This window comes from Saprolegnia parasitica, assembly GCF_000151545.1.
Source record: "Saprolegnia parasitica CBS 223.65 unplaced genomic scaffold supercont2.11, whole genome shotgun sequence".
NCBI classification, from domain to species: domain Eukaryota; phylum Oomycota; class Saprolegniomycetes; order Saprolegniales; family Saprolegniaceae; genus Saprolegnia; species Saprolegnia parasitica.
Window position 1 is genome coordinate 720070 of NW_012156405.1, and position 14676 is coordinate 734745.

Here is a 14676-nt window from a genome sequence, read left to right on the forward strand (position 1 = left end):
GCGCTCGTTCATTGGTAGAAATTCGAGTTTATAGGCACGTTTATAAGGTACCACAGAGGAAATACAAAAACCAGCATGAAAACAAGAGCTGAATGCCATGTTGCACAATTGCCGCGCGCACAACACCGCTTGCATAGTACCGCTTGCACAAGATCGCCACGTCATATCGAACTTCCTCCTTCTTCTCTTCTCTTTCTTCGATTTAACAGGCACACGTGTGTTATAGTCCCACCACTTAAGGGGTAGTCGCCATTTGGATTTGGTCGATAGCCAGAGTCGATGCTTGCTTGGTTCACTCAAAATCGTATACTGCTTCATATTGTCATACGCCTACTATAGATTGCCTTTGAACAAATCGGAGCCAGAGACAGAACGTGCAAGACGTGGTTAAGGTTAAACGACAGGATTATGCACTCGGCTCGTCGACGACTTGGTGGTACGCGTACTCGATCCACGGCATGAGCGCTTCGAGGTCTTCCGTCTCGACGGTGGCGCCGCACCAGATACGCAGGCCCGGCGGAGCGTCCTTGTACGAGCCAATGTCCACCGCGACGTCGTTCACCTCGAGGATCGTCTGGAGCTGCTTGAGCTGCGCCTTGGACGCCTTGGGCAGCTGGAGACACACGGACGTCTTGGAGCGCGTCGCCTTGTCCTTGGCGAGGAACTGGATCCAGTCGGCGTTGGCTTCCACAAACTGTTCGATGACGTTGAGGTTCTTGGAGGCCTTGGCGCTAAGGCCCGCGACGCCGCCTTGGGCCGCGGCCCAGTCGAGCGCATCAATGTAGTCTTCGACGCAGAGCATCGAGGGCGTGTTGATCGTGCTGCCCTTGAAGAGGTCCATGCCCACCTCGCCCTTGCTGTTCTTGAGCCGGAAGATCTTGGGCATCGGGCGGTTCGTCGGCGTAAACGACGCCAAGCGCTCGAGCGCGCGCGGGCTGAGCACGAGCATGCCGTGGCCGCCCTCGCCGCCGAGCACCTTTTGCCAGCTGAACGTGCACACGTCGATCTTGGGCCACGGCATCTCCATCGCAAAGGCCGCCGACGTCGCGTCGTTGAAGACGAGGCCGGTCCGGTCGTCGGCGATCCAGTCGCCGTCGGGCACGCAGACGCCGCTCGTCGTCCCGTTCCATGTAAAGCAAACGTCGTGGTCCATGGGCACGGAGGCCAAGTCGGGAAGCTCGCCGTACGGCGCTGAGAAGGTCGCCACGTTCTCGAGCTGGAGCTCGTTGATCGCGTCGTGGTGCCAGCCCTTCCCAAAGGCGTCCCAGTAGCACATGGCGACCGGCTTGGGCCCGAGGAGGTTCCACATGGCCATCTCGAACGCGCCCGTGTCGGACGCCGGCACGATGCCGCACACATAGTCGTCGGGCAGCTGGAGCACGGCGCGGGTTTTGGCGATCGCGTCGGCGAGCACGTGCTTGCCGATCGTCGACCGGTGCGACCGGCCGAGCGTCCGCGTCGGTAGCGCCGAGAAACTGTAGCCAGCCCGCTTCTTGCACGGCCCCGAGCCAAACTGCATCGACTTGGGCTTGATCGCAGGCACGTTGAGCGGCGACGGGAGCGAGAGCGGCATGTCGAGCAGATTGACGAGCCGGACGTTGCCGAGCGCGTCCAGTTGCGCGAGCTCGTCGAGCACCTGCGACGACGGCGCGTCATCGACGTTCAGGACCCCGACGGCGTGGTTGTCGGTGCGCCCGAGGCCAAAGCAACCAATGTTGACGTGGTGTTTCGCGAGGACGGACGTGACCGCGTGCAGCACGCCGGGCTTGTCGTTGTTGGTGAAGAAGACCATGCTGCCGCTCAAAATCGCGTCCAAGCTCAGCGCGTTGTACTGCACGAGCCGGAGCTGGTTGGCGCCAAACACCGTGCCCGTCACCGTCCGCGTCGTGCCGTCGTCCAAGTGACACGTGACCGTCACGACGTTGTTGTAGTGCAATTCCTTCTCAAACATATCTTCTTGCGCATGCTCGTCGGTCGAGATACCCCGGGCGTGCACAATGTCCAGCGCGTTCTCGGCCGTCACCTCTTGCTCGAGCAGGTGGCGGCCAAGGCCCATGCACACGGACGCGCGGAGCACGTTGGGCGGGATCGCAAACACCTCCTTGCCGTGGGCCGTGACGCGGACGGTCGCGATCTTCTCCGTCCCGAGCAGCTGCGCCTGGAGGCTCCCGAGCTTCTCGGCGAGGAGAGCGTAGGGCGGGCGGATGCAGTGCTGCTGCAAGTCGAGGTTCGGCGCGTTCACAATGTTACTGTACGCTTGGCCGCGCAGCGCCGCGTCCAGTTGCGTCGAGACCGCCAGCGAGACGCGCGCCTGGGCCTCCTTCGTGCAGGCGCCAATGTGCGGCGTGCACAGCACGTTCTTGTGCTGGAAGATCGCGTGGTTCGTCGTCGGCACCACGTCGAGGCCGAGGCCCTGGATCTTCCCGCTCTCCAAGCCGTCGAGCGCCGCATCGAGGTCCATGAGGCCGCTGCGCGACGTGTTGAGGATGTAGACACCGTCCTTGCAGCGCGCGAGGCGGTCCTTGCTCAAGAGGCCGCGCGTGCCGGCCGTGAGCGGGCAGTGGAGCGAGATAAAGTCGCTGCGCGCGCAGACGTCGTGGAGCGTTGCGGGCTCGATGTCCAGTCGCGCCGCGGCCTTGTCCGAGAGGAGCGGGTCGTACGCGAGCACGTTCATGCCAAAGGCGAGGCAGCGCTTCGCGACCTGCTCGCCGACGCGGCCGAGGCCAATGAGGCCGATCGTCTTGCCGTGCACGCCCGAGATCGAGTGCTGCTGCGCGAGCGACGTGAGGAGGCCCATCGTGAGCTCTGTCGCTGCGATCGTGTTGCCGCACGGCGTGTTCATGACGAGGATGCTCGCCTTCGTGGCCGCGACGAGGTCGATGTTGTCGATGCCCGTGCCCGCGCGCGCCACGACGCGCAGCTGCTTGCCGGCCTCGATGACGTCCTTGGTCACGCGCGTGTTGGAGCGCACGATGAGGCCATGGTAGCTCGGGATCGCGGCCACGAGCTCGGCCGGCGCGAAGCTGCCGACGTCGACGTTGTAGCCTTTCGCCCGCAGCGCATCGATGCCCTGCGCGTCGATCGGGTCCGTCACGAGGATGCGCGTCTTCGTGGCCATGTGGCGGCGCGCGATTGGCGCACGCAGGGCCAGCGTCGAGAGGCGCGTCGAGGGCAGGCGCCACATCGCAAAATGAGGTTGACCTAATCGGTCGGATCTTCACGCTTGTAGTGTTTTAAACATGTGTTTCATACACCGCATGGAGCCTCATGCGCTGGTAGTGAGCTGTGCACAGTACGAGACCGCGAGCCAGAGGCGACGAGCGTAGAGGCAGTATGCAATGTATGCCATGGATCTCGCGACGGCAAGTCGTCGCAGGATGAGCGTTTGCGAGTTCTGAGGCGACCCCTGTATCCGCTTCAAGGAGGGTCTCGGAGCATACAAAGTCCAACATTGAAGTTGTGATGTGTTCAATATCCAAAACCAGAGTGATGCGCAGGATGGTTGCGATTTAGAATATTCCGACGAGGACTCGGATTGCTCAAGTATAAAGCTGCCGAGTGCAACAACCGTGTATTCCGCTGGCCACGAAAGGTGCCGAAACGCTACGTCGAGCGCCAAGCTGCAGCAGCTCGTCCTTGGATGAAGGGTGTCGAACATGGATGGCGCAGACGAATCGTCAGCACGTGGGGTTTCGCATGCTGTTTTATACACATGGGTGTTTTTTATATGAGATTCGCGGCATCTGATTGGACGCTCACTTTGCACCACAAGATCGCAAATAAGATTCCGCAAAACCTCTCAGAACATATATGTCGTGCTATCATAAAATAGAGGTGAGCCATCCTCGACCTTCCCGTACGCTATACAACAAGCTGTGGAGCTTGTAAGCTGCGTTGGATCAACGCGAATTTGGTATTCATCCAAACTACTGTAGACGATGCTAGGTGTGCATGTGAAGTAGATACATCCATGCCCTTTACATGCATGAATACGCGTCGCCTGGAGCTCGAGAAACAGGCTTCTACACCGTCCATTTCCACTCAACGCAAGCCACTGTCCCGTGCAATCTACGCTATGATACTCCTATTTCGGTTCTCGTGCCGGTAGGGATTTAACAAGACGGCGGCAGCTTTATACTGCAGGAACTACGGGGCTGCAACGCCATGCACCCAACACACGGGTCGACGAAACAAAGCATGGTGTCTTTGCCGCCATCATCTGCCAACGACAGCACCAAGCTCCAGCTTTTGCGCTGCTTTTATAGAGGTGAAGCTAGCTAGTCGCTAGCTGTGCTCGTGCACAGGCGCGACTACGCTGACCAAGAAGGCGCAGGTGATTTTTCAGCTTGATAATTCGCGATCTTGTTTTTTCACACGTGTATATTCCATGCTCACGAAAAACGCACCGCCGCGAAGGCATCAAGGTGAAAATTGTATGTCGCTTTTAAATGCCTGTATACGGAATTGATGTATCTTGAACGTTGTATGGCGCTTAGAAAGGCCATAAGGCGGCATTTTTGTCCATGCCAGAATAGCGTACCAAGAGAGCAGCTAGGATCGACCGACACAGCCTATCCAGTGCTCATTGTACGTTGGATTTGATTTACGTTTAGTTGGGGCGTGTTAGCGCAGTGCTGCCCAATTCGACAGGACCGTGGTGCACGCTTGCTGTCGGCTATGAAAAGACAGTGCGTGGTCGTGGGACACAAATCCATCCAGTTCCTCACGTGCATACAAACACCAAGCTTAAATCAATTCCCACGCCCTTTTTGAATTTTCAAATTCGTTTCGCACGTTTCTAACGGTATCCGGACGCTTATCCGGACTGTCGCACGAAGACACGAGGGGATTTTGCGTTTTACACGGCGAGAAACTGACGGGGGAAATAGCCATGATGGCCAACACGTACGCCCAAGCGGCGCAGCTCCACGTCCCGCACCCGCAGCAGCTCCACGCGCCGGCGCCGCCGATGGCCGAGAAGACCAAGGTCGGCCGCAAGCGCCACAACATCTGGGAGTACTTCCAGGAGGACGGCTCGACCAACCCGAAGCGCACGCGCTGCAAGTGCAAGTACTGCGGCCACAGCTTCTTCTCCGACTGCACGCGCATGAAGAAGCACATCATTAGCTGCACCAACTGCCCGGACGCGGTGCGCCAAGAGGTCCAGGAAGAGTTTCTGCAGCTCGAGTCCGTGGACCCGTCCGCGGGCCGGCTCAAGCGGTCAATTGCGATGACCGACCTCCCGCCGCTCAACAACTACGAAGCCGCGACGGCGCCGCCCGGCGCACCCGCGTACACATCCAAGACCGAAGCCAATGCGCCGCTTGCGTCCAAGAAGCTCAAGGTCACAACGCCGACGCTGCTCCAAAAGACGATGGGCGAGGCGGTCTGGGACTGCTTCCTCAACATTGTCAACGACCCGACAACCGAGGATCGGCTGGGCATGCAGGGCGTCAAGAAGATGGTGTCGATCTTCAAGCAAGAGGTCCACCGCGAGTCGCTCCGCGCGCTGCTCTTGCTCGCGTGCCCACAGCCCGATAAGCTGCCGTCCATCTCGACCAACCGCCCGAACGGCGCCAAGTTCATTGACGCGTACATTCGACAGCTGCAATTTGGTCTCTTCGAGACCGTCTCGGGCCCCCAAGAAACAGTCTAGTCTTTTCTGTACTCGTTGTATCTATAAATCTCAGATTGCACATAAGTTTTAGCGGTTTCAACCTTTGAACTTTCTAGTTGGACGTAAATATATATGCGCGTGTGGGCCCCGCTGCTTGCTCCGCTCACGGCGGCCTACGTCGTGCAGACACCGCTACGGGACGACAACTTTGCTTGCTGCGGCGGCTGCTCGTCGAGCGTCCGGAGCGACCAAGTGCACTTGACGACGGGCGCGCGCGTCATGCTCTGGGACACCAACGTCAAGGTGAACCCGCAGCCGCAGTGCCTTCTCACGTTCCCTTACGACCCGACGCGCGGCGAAGTAGATCATTCCTTGTGGTCCATCCGATATCAGATCTATGGTCTAGTCGCCCGGGCCCCGCCGCGTGCGCAGTGGCACGCTTGTTGGGACGACATTTCCGCTCAACCACGACGCCGATGCGCGCTGCTGCTTGAACGGCGGCACATGCACCTTATCAGAAGACGACGCCCAGGGCAAGTAAGCTGCATCATTTTGTACGAGTCGGGCGACCGCAAGGGAGCGGTGTAGGTGCAACTGCGTGCAGCCGTGGGGGTTCCGTGGCGACTTTTGCCAGCTCTCGGGTAGGTAGCCCTCTTTTTCATGAGTGACGCGCGTGTGCCTAGTGTACGACCTCGCGAGGATCGCCAACACGGTAGATGCGATGGCCCACCGTGGTCGTGCTAAGGATGCGGCGCTAGGGGGTGTACCCGCGCACGGTGAATGTGTCTGCCATGCCGATCGCGTTCCCGGATCTGCGGCCGTTTTTGTACAACTTGTCCATCCTGTCGTCCATCACAAAGTACGCGAGTTCATCGCGTAATGTGGGTCGCTCAGTCGCCGTGTAGTACGTTCTTGCCGACGACGCCGACGTCCGATATGGACGCGACGCTCGCTGCCTACCGCGCCGTGGCCTTCCAGCTCCTCATTCTCGGCCTCCTCGGCGCCTCCGGGCTCTGTATTCTCTTTGTTTTCAGCCACCTCGTGAACGCGTGCCTCAACTACTGCCGCTGCCGACAGCGTCCGTACTCGCTTTTTGAGAAGCTCGTGACGATGCTCCTCATGCTCGGCGCCGTTGTCGTCCTCGGTGCAGATGAAATATGCGTCTCGGTCGATTCTCATGCAGACGTGTAGGCGGCAGCCTCGCACAGTCGTACGCCAAGTACCAGCTCCTCGTGCAGCTCTCGTCCAACATGACGTTTCTCGTCGCCGACGCGCTGCCGGCCGACATGCTCACGTTCTACTCCAACGTACACGCTGCCCTACAGTCCTTCCAGCAAGAGACATGCTTATAGATGAATGCACCGTTGCGCGCGGCCATCGATGGCGTTCCCGGCGCCCGCATCCCCGAGCTCCAAGCCGCGCTTCGGGATCAAATGGCCCTCTACACGTCGTTGAACCAGACCGACATGCCGCAGATCTTCGCGTCGACGACCGCGCCCTTGGCAGCGCTCGCGCTTCCATTTCCAATCGCATCTTCGTACGGAGAGCCCGCGTGCGCGAGCATGGTGATCTACCGCACGTCCAGCAGCATCATGGGCGTCGGAGGCGCCACGGGCTGTTTTGGCTGCGACCAGTGCGTCGCCATTCGCAAGACGTGGGACATGCGACTCGACCAACGTCTTGGATCATCTTTTTGTGCGTAGCATTCAAAGCATCCAGCTCGACTGGCTGCGCGGTGTCTCCGTGGTGCACTGGATACTGTACGCGAGCCATGCCAACCTGATCACGTTTGCCGAGCTGCCGCTGCTCCCGGCGCTCGTCGACCTCTCCGTCTCGCTCAATCACACGCTGGCCGACGTCCAGCGCGTCAATACCCACCAAGCGCGCATGCTGGCCACCCTCGTACGTCTCCTGGTTTCTTGTAGACGCCAACACTTTCCTAGACAAACGAGCTCAAAATGCTCATTCAGCCGGGCGTCTTTATCGTCTATGGGCTCTCGAGTCTCGTCGCCCTGCTCGCATGCGCGGCGGCTACGCGCGGCTTTTGGCGTCGGAAAGGCCGTCTCGGGAAGCTCGCGAGCTACACGGCACAGCTCGCGACCCTTGTCGGTACGCGAGGCGTTGCTCTCTTGCGGCATCTGAGAGAAACGTAGCGTGTGCGATGACTGGGATTCTGTGGACCGTCTCCTTCTGCGCGCGCGATGGTCTTGCCTACCTCGATCGCATCGAAGCCAACATGTCGGAGCTTTTTCTTAACACCTCGTCTCGCGATGGTAGTCGACTTGTAGCGCGTGAGGCCATGCGTTTTATCGACTGCTAGATGCCATCAACCTCCTACAGGATCGGTCGTGGGTCGCAAACCGGTCGTTGCTTTCGGTCGCGAATATTGATTTCATTTTCGCGCCTTTTTCTCATTGTCGCTGTAGCTCTTGGAGTGCGCAGACGTCGTCAAGGTGCCGCCCCTGCCGACGCCCGACACGGGCCTGGCCCCGCCGCCACGGTACAATATGACGCATCTGTTTCTATTCCCCGACTTTTCCGCGCTGGCGACGCTGGTATCTTTTCATGGTACTATGACAATATTGGACATGCTACGGCGCCTAGTTTAATAGCTCGGACCCGAGTCGCGTCACCTCGCTCTTTGGGTGGGACGAGAGCTACGTCACGCTCGCCCACCGCGCCTTGCACGTCCTTTTGTTTGGCAACACGACCGTGCCGTCCCCGTACGCGTCATCGAACGACACGCGCGTCACCACCTTCACGACCGACCCGACCCGCGACGGAGTCTTCAACGCCTCGGACGTCCAGCTCATGGCGTCGCTCTACGCCCAAAACTGGTCGACGCTGACGTACAACGAGTCCCTGCGCCAAAATACGTTCTTACTCCAGCAGTGGACGTGGTGCAGCGAGCTCGAGGTCGCGCGGGGCCGGCTCGTCGCCTACATGGACAGCGTCGCCGCCGTCGCGCTGCAGGCGCGCCCGCACTTGGCGGCGATGCAAGCCAACACGAGCGCCCTCGCGACGCTGCAGTACCCTTTCCAGTCCTCGGTGAGCTTTTACACATCGACGCTGCAAACGTTGAAGCTCGCCGACTGTTCGTACGCCGGCAACTGCGGTACCCTCGACGCCCGCGATGACGTTGATCGATCTATTTGTCTAGCGTGGATGCGTCAGCGCTGGAACGAGCTCCATATCGAGCTCCACGCGCTCGGCGCCGCCGCCGACGAGATGACACTGCTCTTTGCGATTGCGACGTTGGCGCTCTGGACCGCGTCGGTCTTTGCCTACTGCTTTGGCGTGCGCGTGCACAAGCCCAAGGTCCGCGTGTACGTCGCTGCGTAGATACGACAAGCAAAGCTCTTCCACCACGTGTTTACAGGTGCGTTGGTCGTGGAGGGAGGTTGGGCACGCAGTGCATCTTGAGCGCTGGCACGGACACGACGCGGCGCTCCTACGACGTCCATAGGAGGGTGCAAAAGTGGGGAGGCATCGCACCGGGAGGATCACAGCGCTGAGCTCGCGGCCATAGCAGCAGCCCGTGTCGAGACCCAGAGCATGCGCGCACTCCTAGATATGGGGATGGTACCCTGCCCATGGAGATACGATGCAATCGTGCACCTGAAGCCCGGCCTTGGCGTCGTGGCCAAACACGATGAACGGAGGTCCTTTGTACTGAGGCGCCCAGAGCCCGCCTGTCTCGGGCTTGGCCTCGGACGCGGCCCACGCTTCGCCAGCCGAGCTCGGAGGAATAAGGTACCGCATCTTGTAGAGGTCCTTGGGCAATTGCTCCTCGAGCGCGACGTTCGGGACGACGCCAGCGTGCACCACCAGCGTATCGAGCTCGGGCAGGGCGATCGAGAACGGGAGGTTCTCGAGAAACGCAATGTCGTCTGGCGAGAGGTCAGCCACGTAGTCGTATCGCGTGTCAAAGGCAGCGGCGGCCGTCTCGGGCGTCCCGGTCTGCCGACCGTAGTAGGCGCTCAGGGCGGCGTCGTCGTGGTTGCCGCGGACGCAGAGAGCGCCGGTTGTGCGAACAAACCGGACAGCCTGGGCCGATTGCGGCCCTTTGTTGACGAGGTCGCCGACGAAGATGAGCACGTCGCGGTCCGGCGAGAAGGCGCAGGCAGCGAGGAGCAGGTGGACCTCGTCGAGGCAGCCATGGACATCGCCCACGATCACGACACGCGCGCCGGTAGGGACGTGGTGTGTCTACGGCTCATTAGCCCCGCGCCAGAGACAGGTAGCATGACTCACAGCATGGAGCGTCCGGGGCAGGGCCACGTCGGGGTGCGCTGGCAGTCGCGCGGCCATGACGTCAGCTGGCTTATACGTGGCACATGCCATCTTTCTACGGTGGCAACGCCGCGTTTAGCGTGGCTTTCGGCATCCGAGGTACTTGTTTTCGGCATGTGCCATGGATGAGAGGGACAAATCGGTTTGTCCCAAGAGAATTCGACCAGAATTCCACGCCTGTCGTCCGTTGTGTCGACGATACATGGTTCTCACGCAGTAGGCCGTAGCACGCTAGTTCTTTTACAGCGTCGGCGGATGGACATGGTGGTGGGAGGAGTGTATTGAAGCATTTTACTAGTACCGGTAGTATAGACGTCTACTCGAACAGACACTCGGCGGAGATGCTCCCTGGAGATGCCCTGGAGATGCTTACATGACGTGGCACCGCCCTCGACGTCGGACTCAACAGGACGATGTGAGATACTTGCCAGCCGCGCGGATGTCCCAAAGATACATACCAGTACGTCGCACGCTGCTGGTTTGCGCTGCTTGGGTGCGCAATGGACACGCTCGTTCGCCGAAGCTTCAATGCGTCGGCTGCCGCTCGTGGTCCTGCAAACATTATTGTCTTCTTCCAAGAACGTGCGGTCCGCGTGCATCCTCCTCTACGATCTGATCGCCCGCGGTGTGTAACTGCCGGCCGACTTGGTGGTTGCGTCGGTGATTTTACACCAAGCAAAAAGTGGGGGTCACCGGCATCAATAATGGCTCGGACTCGACTCCTCGGTGAGCTCCGTCGTATCCTCCCAGCGCAAACTGTTGTGGGCTGTAGACTGTCGACGCGACGGATGGGGAAGCTCTCGCTGGACGCACCACGCCGTCTCGGGCAAAGGGCAACTAGTGCCGCCCGCCTCGTCGCCGGCAGGTTGTGTCTGGTCACATTTGACGGCGAAACGGCGCCTCTTCCCATGAATTCGACGGAACATTAGAGGCGGCTCGACCCCCGTCACATCATCCAGCGCCTTCCAATCGCGCTTTCTGGTCTACTTGATCTTTCCAAGCACGCTGTCGAGAGGAACTTGGTGGTGGTGGATGAAGACGAATACGCTGATGCGGTGGATCTGCACCCAAAACGAGTCTTCGTCCCTGTACAAAATATTGACTTGGTTTATGTATGCAAGAGCATCGCGCTGGATTGCGCAACCCCACCGCCTGCTTCCAGTCACCTTCTCACTTGCCTTTTACACCGTGTGGTATGTGTATCACGCACCCGCTGGCGATGCTTCTCGGGGTCGTCGCTGCACATACAGTGTAGGTTTCAAGGCCACGCGCGCCACTCGTTTGCCTTGCCGACGCCGCAATCCCCCACCGTACAGTACGACTCTTCGACGGGCATCCATCGCTGGCGATGGATAATAATCAGCTTGTGGCTGGACGGCAGATGCAGGCGAGCACAGCGTGTCATCTTCAACATACGCTTCAAGAACCAAGCATCAAGCAAGGCTGTGAGACAGTGGAGACGAGTAGCCAAAGCAAAGCGCTATAAAAGAGACAACCCTCTGTACAAGGGCCAAGTGATTTAAATCCGAGCGCGAAACAGCCTCAGTTTGCGGCGTAACACTGTCCATCCCACACCCACTTCTGCGACCTAATAAGCTCATCATCCTCGTGCTCGAAGCATCTCCTCCTCCGAGTTGCCCTTGCTGTGGCCATCAACTGGCGCAGCCGAGACGGCGTGTTGAAGGCAGCGGACCCCTCCTCCCAATAAGAATACCTTCTTATTTAAAATAATATATATATCGCGCGCCCTGTCTCGGTGCGAGTCGAATTAAAACACTCGGCATTTAAATGCCATAGCAAAATCAGAAACGGGTTTCTTTTTACCATGTCGCAGGCCCCACCGATCACATACAATTCAGAAGTCAACAGCGTCCGGATAATGTGCCGGATACCAAAAAGCCAGTCATGTTTTATTTAATTGCGCTGGGATAGAGGGTAATAAAATACAACTTGACGGACGATTGCCATCGGAGGGTCATTAAGCAATCTGCCCGGAAGCACGCAAATGGACGACTACAGCTACCAGCACGCGCAGCGCCGCTCGATGAGCATGTACGAGACGCCCGTGTACAAGCGGGCGTCGCTGCCGTCGCTCGCCTCGATCGACTCGACCAAGTCGGTCCACCACCCGATGGAGAACACGGGCTCGGCGCCGATCCCGATCCCGTCGTTACGCCCGGCGTCGACGCCGTCGGCGCTCCCAAGCTTGGCCTCGTACTCGCCTGGCTACACCAACTCGTACACGTCGACGGCCTCGTCGTCGTTCTCCGAGTCGGTCGCGCTACCGAAGCTGCGCTCGATGAGTCTCGGCGAGTACATTCCGCAGCGCCGCGAGCCCACGACGCCGCCTTCAATGCACGCCTCGAGCTACCAGGACCCGCACGAGATGCACCGCTACATGCACCAGCGCCAGATGGAGCCCGACGTCATGCGCTTCAACCAGATCAAGACCGAGATGCACCCGTCGAACGGCTTTCGCCCGATGCCGACCACCGCGTTTGGCTCGTTTGAGACCCCCGCCGAGGCCAAGTATATGCCGCGCCCCGACATCCCGCTCTCGCGCAGCTGGAACCCGAGCAGCTACATGACGCAGAACCCGGTCCAGCAGCGCTCGGTGCCCACGTTTAGCTTTTCGCCGCAGACGAGCGCGAGCTGGAGCCCTGCGTCGACGATGCTCCAGAACGCGGTGCCGCAGAGCGCGTCGTCGGACGACGACGAGCAGCCAGACGAAGAGAGCGACCCGATGAACCGCGGCTCGGGCCGCGTGTGCCGCACCAAGTCGTGCAAGAACGTCGCGCGCTCCAAGGGCCTCTGCCGCAGCCACGGCGGCGGGAAGCGCTGCACGGAGCCCGGCTGCACGAAGAGCGCGCAGGCCAACAAGAAGTGCATTGCGCACGGCGGCGGCACGCCGTGCTCGTTTGAAAACTGCGACAAGACGGCGCAGTCCCGGGGCCTTTGCAAAGCTCACGGCGGCGGCGCGCGCTGCAAGTTCCCGAGCTGCCCCAAGTCGAGCCAGTCGCGCGGCTTTTGCCGTGGCCACGGCGGCGGCGTGCGGTGCAAGGCCGACGGCTGTGAAAAATGGGTCCAGCGCAACGGCTTTTGCATCAAGCACGGCCGCGAGCAGAACTAAAGCGGCTCGTCGGTGTCGGTGTCGCGTGGGTGTGTCTTAACTTAGTCGTTGTTTAGTAGCATGGATGAATCAATAAAACAGAAGTAGTCGTAGTAGATGTCATCTTCCTCTCGCGTCAGTACAGCGGTCTCCTTGGTGACAAGGAGACCGAACGAGGTGCGTACCTTACGTACGGTAGCCGACGCGACCACGCAGCCGCGTGGCTGGGACATGCTGTCGGTGGTTGGAACACCCCTGGACCGATGCTGGCCCGATTGAGACAGGCGATCGACGTGCGTTTTATACGTTAAAGCCCACGTGGCGACCTGCGCGCGCGTGCGTTAAGCCCTTTGGCGCCTTCTGGAACGGGGAGCGTAAAAATAGCATGCCATCCTACACGGTAGACGCGTGCCGGCCCATCTTCCTCACCGCGTGCGACGTCCCGGAGACGGACGATGATGGCGGCTTCGACGTGCATCCACCTGCGAACGACGTGACGCAGCGCCTCGCCCTCCTCGCGCTGCTGCAGTCGCCCCGACGCGACGAGCCGCCGCCCAACCAGCACCACGTCCAGGTTCAAGCACGCTTCTCGTACATCGAGCACCGGTATGGCACACGACCCGCGCAGCCAAAGAAGACCAACAAGCGAACGCTGGCGCGGCTCGCCAACCCGATCTTGGGCCACACGTCGACGCTCAACGCGCTGCCGCCAGAGCTCCGCAAGAAGCGCGCGCCGCTGCACGCCGAGTACAACGACGACCCGCGTGTCGAGCAAGTCAAGCGACCGCTTCTCAAGGCTACCGCCAAGCCCAAGCGACTGGTCAAGCTCCCGATTCATGTCAAAAGCACGCTCAGCCGCGACCTCAAGGTCGTCAAGCCGGCGCCGAGCTGCTTTGGGACGCAGCAGCTAGCGTCCAACCACGTGCCCAAGCGCAAGCCCACGAAACAGACTGTGGCGCGCGCGCCAGCGCCAAAGGAAGAGCGCCGCAACTTGAAGGAACCGTCGCGAGCGGCCAAAGGTGTCAAGCCCGACGGCAGCGAGAAGAAGCCGGTGCGCAAGCCGACGGTGCTCCCACCGCTGCGCCCCGCCGGACCTCCGAAGAAGACATCGTTTCGACGCGTCTAGCCGCACGCTCCTTTTAGTATTTAACCCTCCCACGCCTTCTCAATGCAATGCGTACATCACTGTTTACAGCTCGACAAGTGCACGTAGCGAATGGCGGCAATGAGGTTGGCGTCCAGCTCGGCGCGTACCTTCTGGAGCTCCTTGTCGCGCGACGCTCGCAAGTCGCGCAGCTGGTCGTCGAGCGCAGCCTTGGATTCGGCCACCAATGCCTCCTCGAATGCAGTAGCAGTGCCAACCAGTGACGGACTGCGCACTGCAGATTTGCTCTCGGCCGTGGCCGTGGCCTGCAGCGCCCGCCACTGTGCGCGGTGCTGCTCGTGGGCCCGTTCGTGCACGCGCGCGCGGGCGTGTAGCCGCCGCCGGTGTTTGATCAGTGCGCGCCGCAGCGGCTCCCAGTGCCGGCGGCGGAAGAGAAACCCGCGGACGAGTGCTTGCAGGCGCGTGGCGACCACTGCGCGGCGGCGCGCCTCGGCCACCTCCCGTACGGCGCGCCATCGTTGCGCTTCTCTCGCTTCCGCGTCGCGCGCGAGC

At 60.4% G+C, this 14676-nt stretch overlaps 6 protein-coding genes across 6 annotated transcripts; 4 read left to right on the plus strand and 2 right to left on the minus strand.

The window, feature by feature from the left end:
* Positions 1-313: 313 nt before the first annotated feature.
* SPRG_04306 (hypothetical protein) lies at positions 314-3184 on the minus strand (the record flags this gene model as incomplete). The annotated part of the gene is made up of 1 exon (XM_012342899.1): positions 314-3184. The coding sequence occupies one exon, from the start codon at positions 3182-3184 to the stop codon at positions 407-409; it is 2778 nt and encodes a 925-aa protein (XP_012198289.1). The 3' UTR covers positions 314-406.
* A 1677-nt stretch (positions 3185-4861) lies between these two features.
* On the plus strand, positions 4862-5698 carry SPRG_04307 (hypothetical protein). Its single transcript, XM_012342900.1, has one exon. It carries the CDS (start codon positions 4892-4894, stop codon positions 5654-5656), a length of 765 nt encoding a protein of 254 aa, XP_012198290.1. The 5' UTR covers positions 4862-4891; the 3' UTR covers positions 5657-5698.
* A 51-nt stretch (positions 5699-5749) lies between these two features.
* SPRG_04308 (hypothetical protein) lies at positions 5750-8987 on the plus strand (the record flags this gene model as incomplete). Its single annotated transcript, XM_012342901.1, has 15 exons — positions 5750-5977; positions 6024-6154; positions 6206-6258; positions 6301-6329; positions 6376-6476; positions 6523-6761; positions 6809-6924; positions 6970-7271; positions 7321-7519; positions 7561-7726; positions 7771-7890; positions 7938-7993; positions 8044-8172; positions 8222-8732; positions 8778-8987. The coding sequence occupies 15 exons, from the start codon at positions 5750-5752 to the stop codon at positions 8957-8959; spliced, it is 2562 nt and encodes an 853-aa protein (XP_012198291.1). The 3' UTR covers positions 8960-8987.
* SPRG_04309 (hypothetical protein) lies at positions 8957-9955 on the minus strand. The gene is made up of 4 exons (XM_012342902.1): positions 9872-9955; positions 9236-9826; positions 9113-9184; positions 8957-9068 (listed from the first exon to the last, which is right to left on the minus strand). The coding sequence occupies exons 1-4, from the start codon at positions 9926-9928 to the stop codon at positions 8991-8993; spliced, it is 798 nt and encodes a 265-aa protein (XP_012198292.1). The 5' UTR covers positions 9929-9955; the 3' UTR covers positions 8957-8990.
* Positions 9956-11891: 1936 nt separating this feature from the next.
* SPRG_04310 (hypothetical protein) lies at positions 11892-13137 on the plus strand. Its single transcript, XM_012342903.1, has one exon. It carries the CDS (start codon positions 11916-11918, stop codon positions 13038-13040), a length of 1125 nt encoding a protein of 374 aa, XP_012198293.1. The 5' UTR covers positions 11892-11915; the 3' UTR covers positions 13041-13137.
* Positions 13138-13404: 267 nt separating this feature from the next.
* SPRG_04311 (hypothetical protein) lies at positions 13405-14207 on the plus strand (the record flags this gene model as incomplete). Its single annotated transcript, XM_012342904.1, has 1 exon — positions 13405-14207. One exon carries the CDS (start codon positions 13405-13407, stop codon positions 14143-14145), a length of 741 nt encoding a protein of 246 aa, XP_012198294.1. The 3' UTR covers positions 14146-14207.
* Between the last annotated feature and the right edge of the window lie 469 nt (positions 14208-14676).

Coding starts and splice junctions, on each gene's coding strand:
- SPRG_04309 (XM_012342902.1), bottom strand. CDS start 9,928: ATGGCCGCGCGACTGCCAGCGCACCCCGACGTGGCCCTGCCCCGGACG. Junction 9,827..9,871: donor TGCCCCGGACGCTCCATGCT/GTGAGTCATGCT, acceptor AATGAGCCGTAG/ACACACCACGTCCCTACCGG. Junction 9,069..9,112: donor TCAGCGCTGTGATCCTCCCG/GTGCGATGCCTC, acceptor TGGACGTCGTAG/GAGCGCCGCGTCGTGTCCGT.
- SPRG_04307 (XM_012342900.1), top strand. CDS start 4,892: ATGATGGCCAACACGTACGCCCAAGCGGCGCAGCTCCACGTCCCGCAC.
- SPRG_04310 (XM_012342903.1), top strand. CDS start 11,916: ATGGACGACTACAGCTACCAGCACGCGCAGCGCCGCTCGATGAGCATG.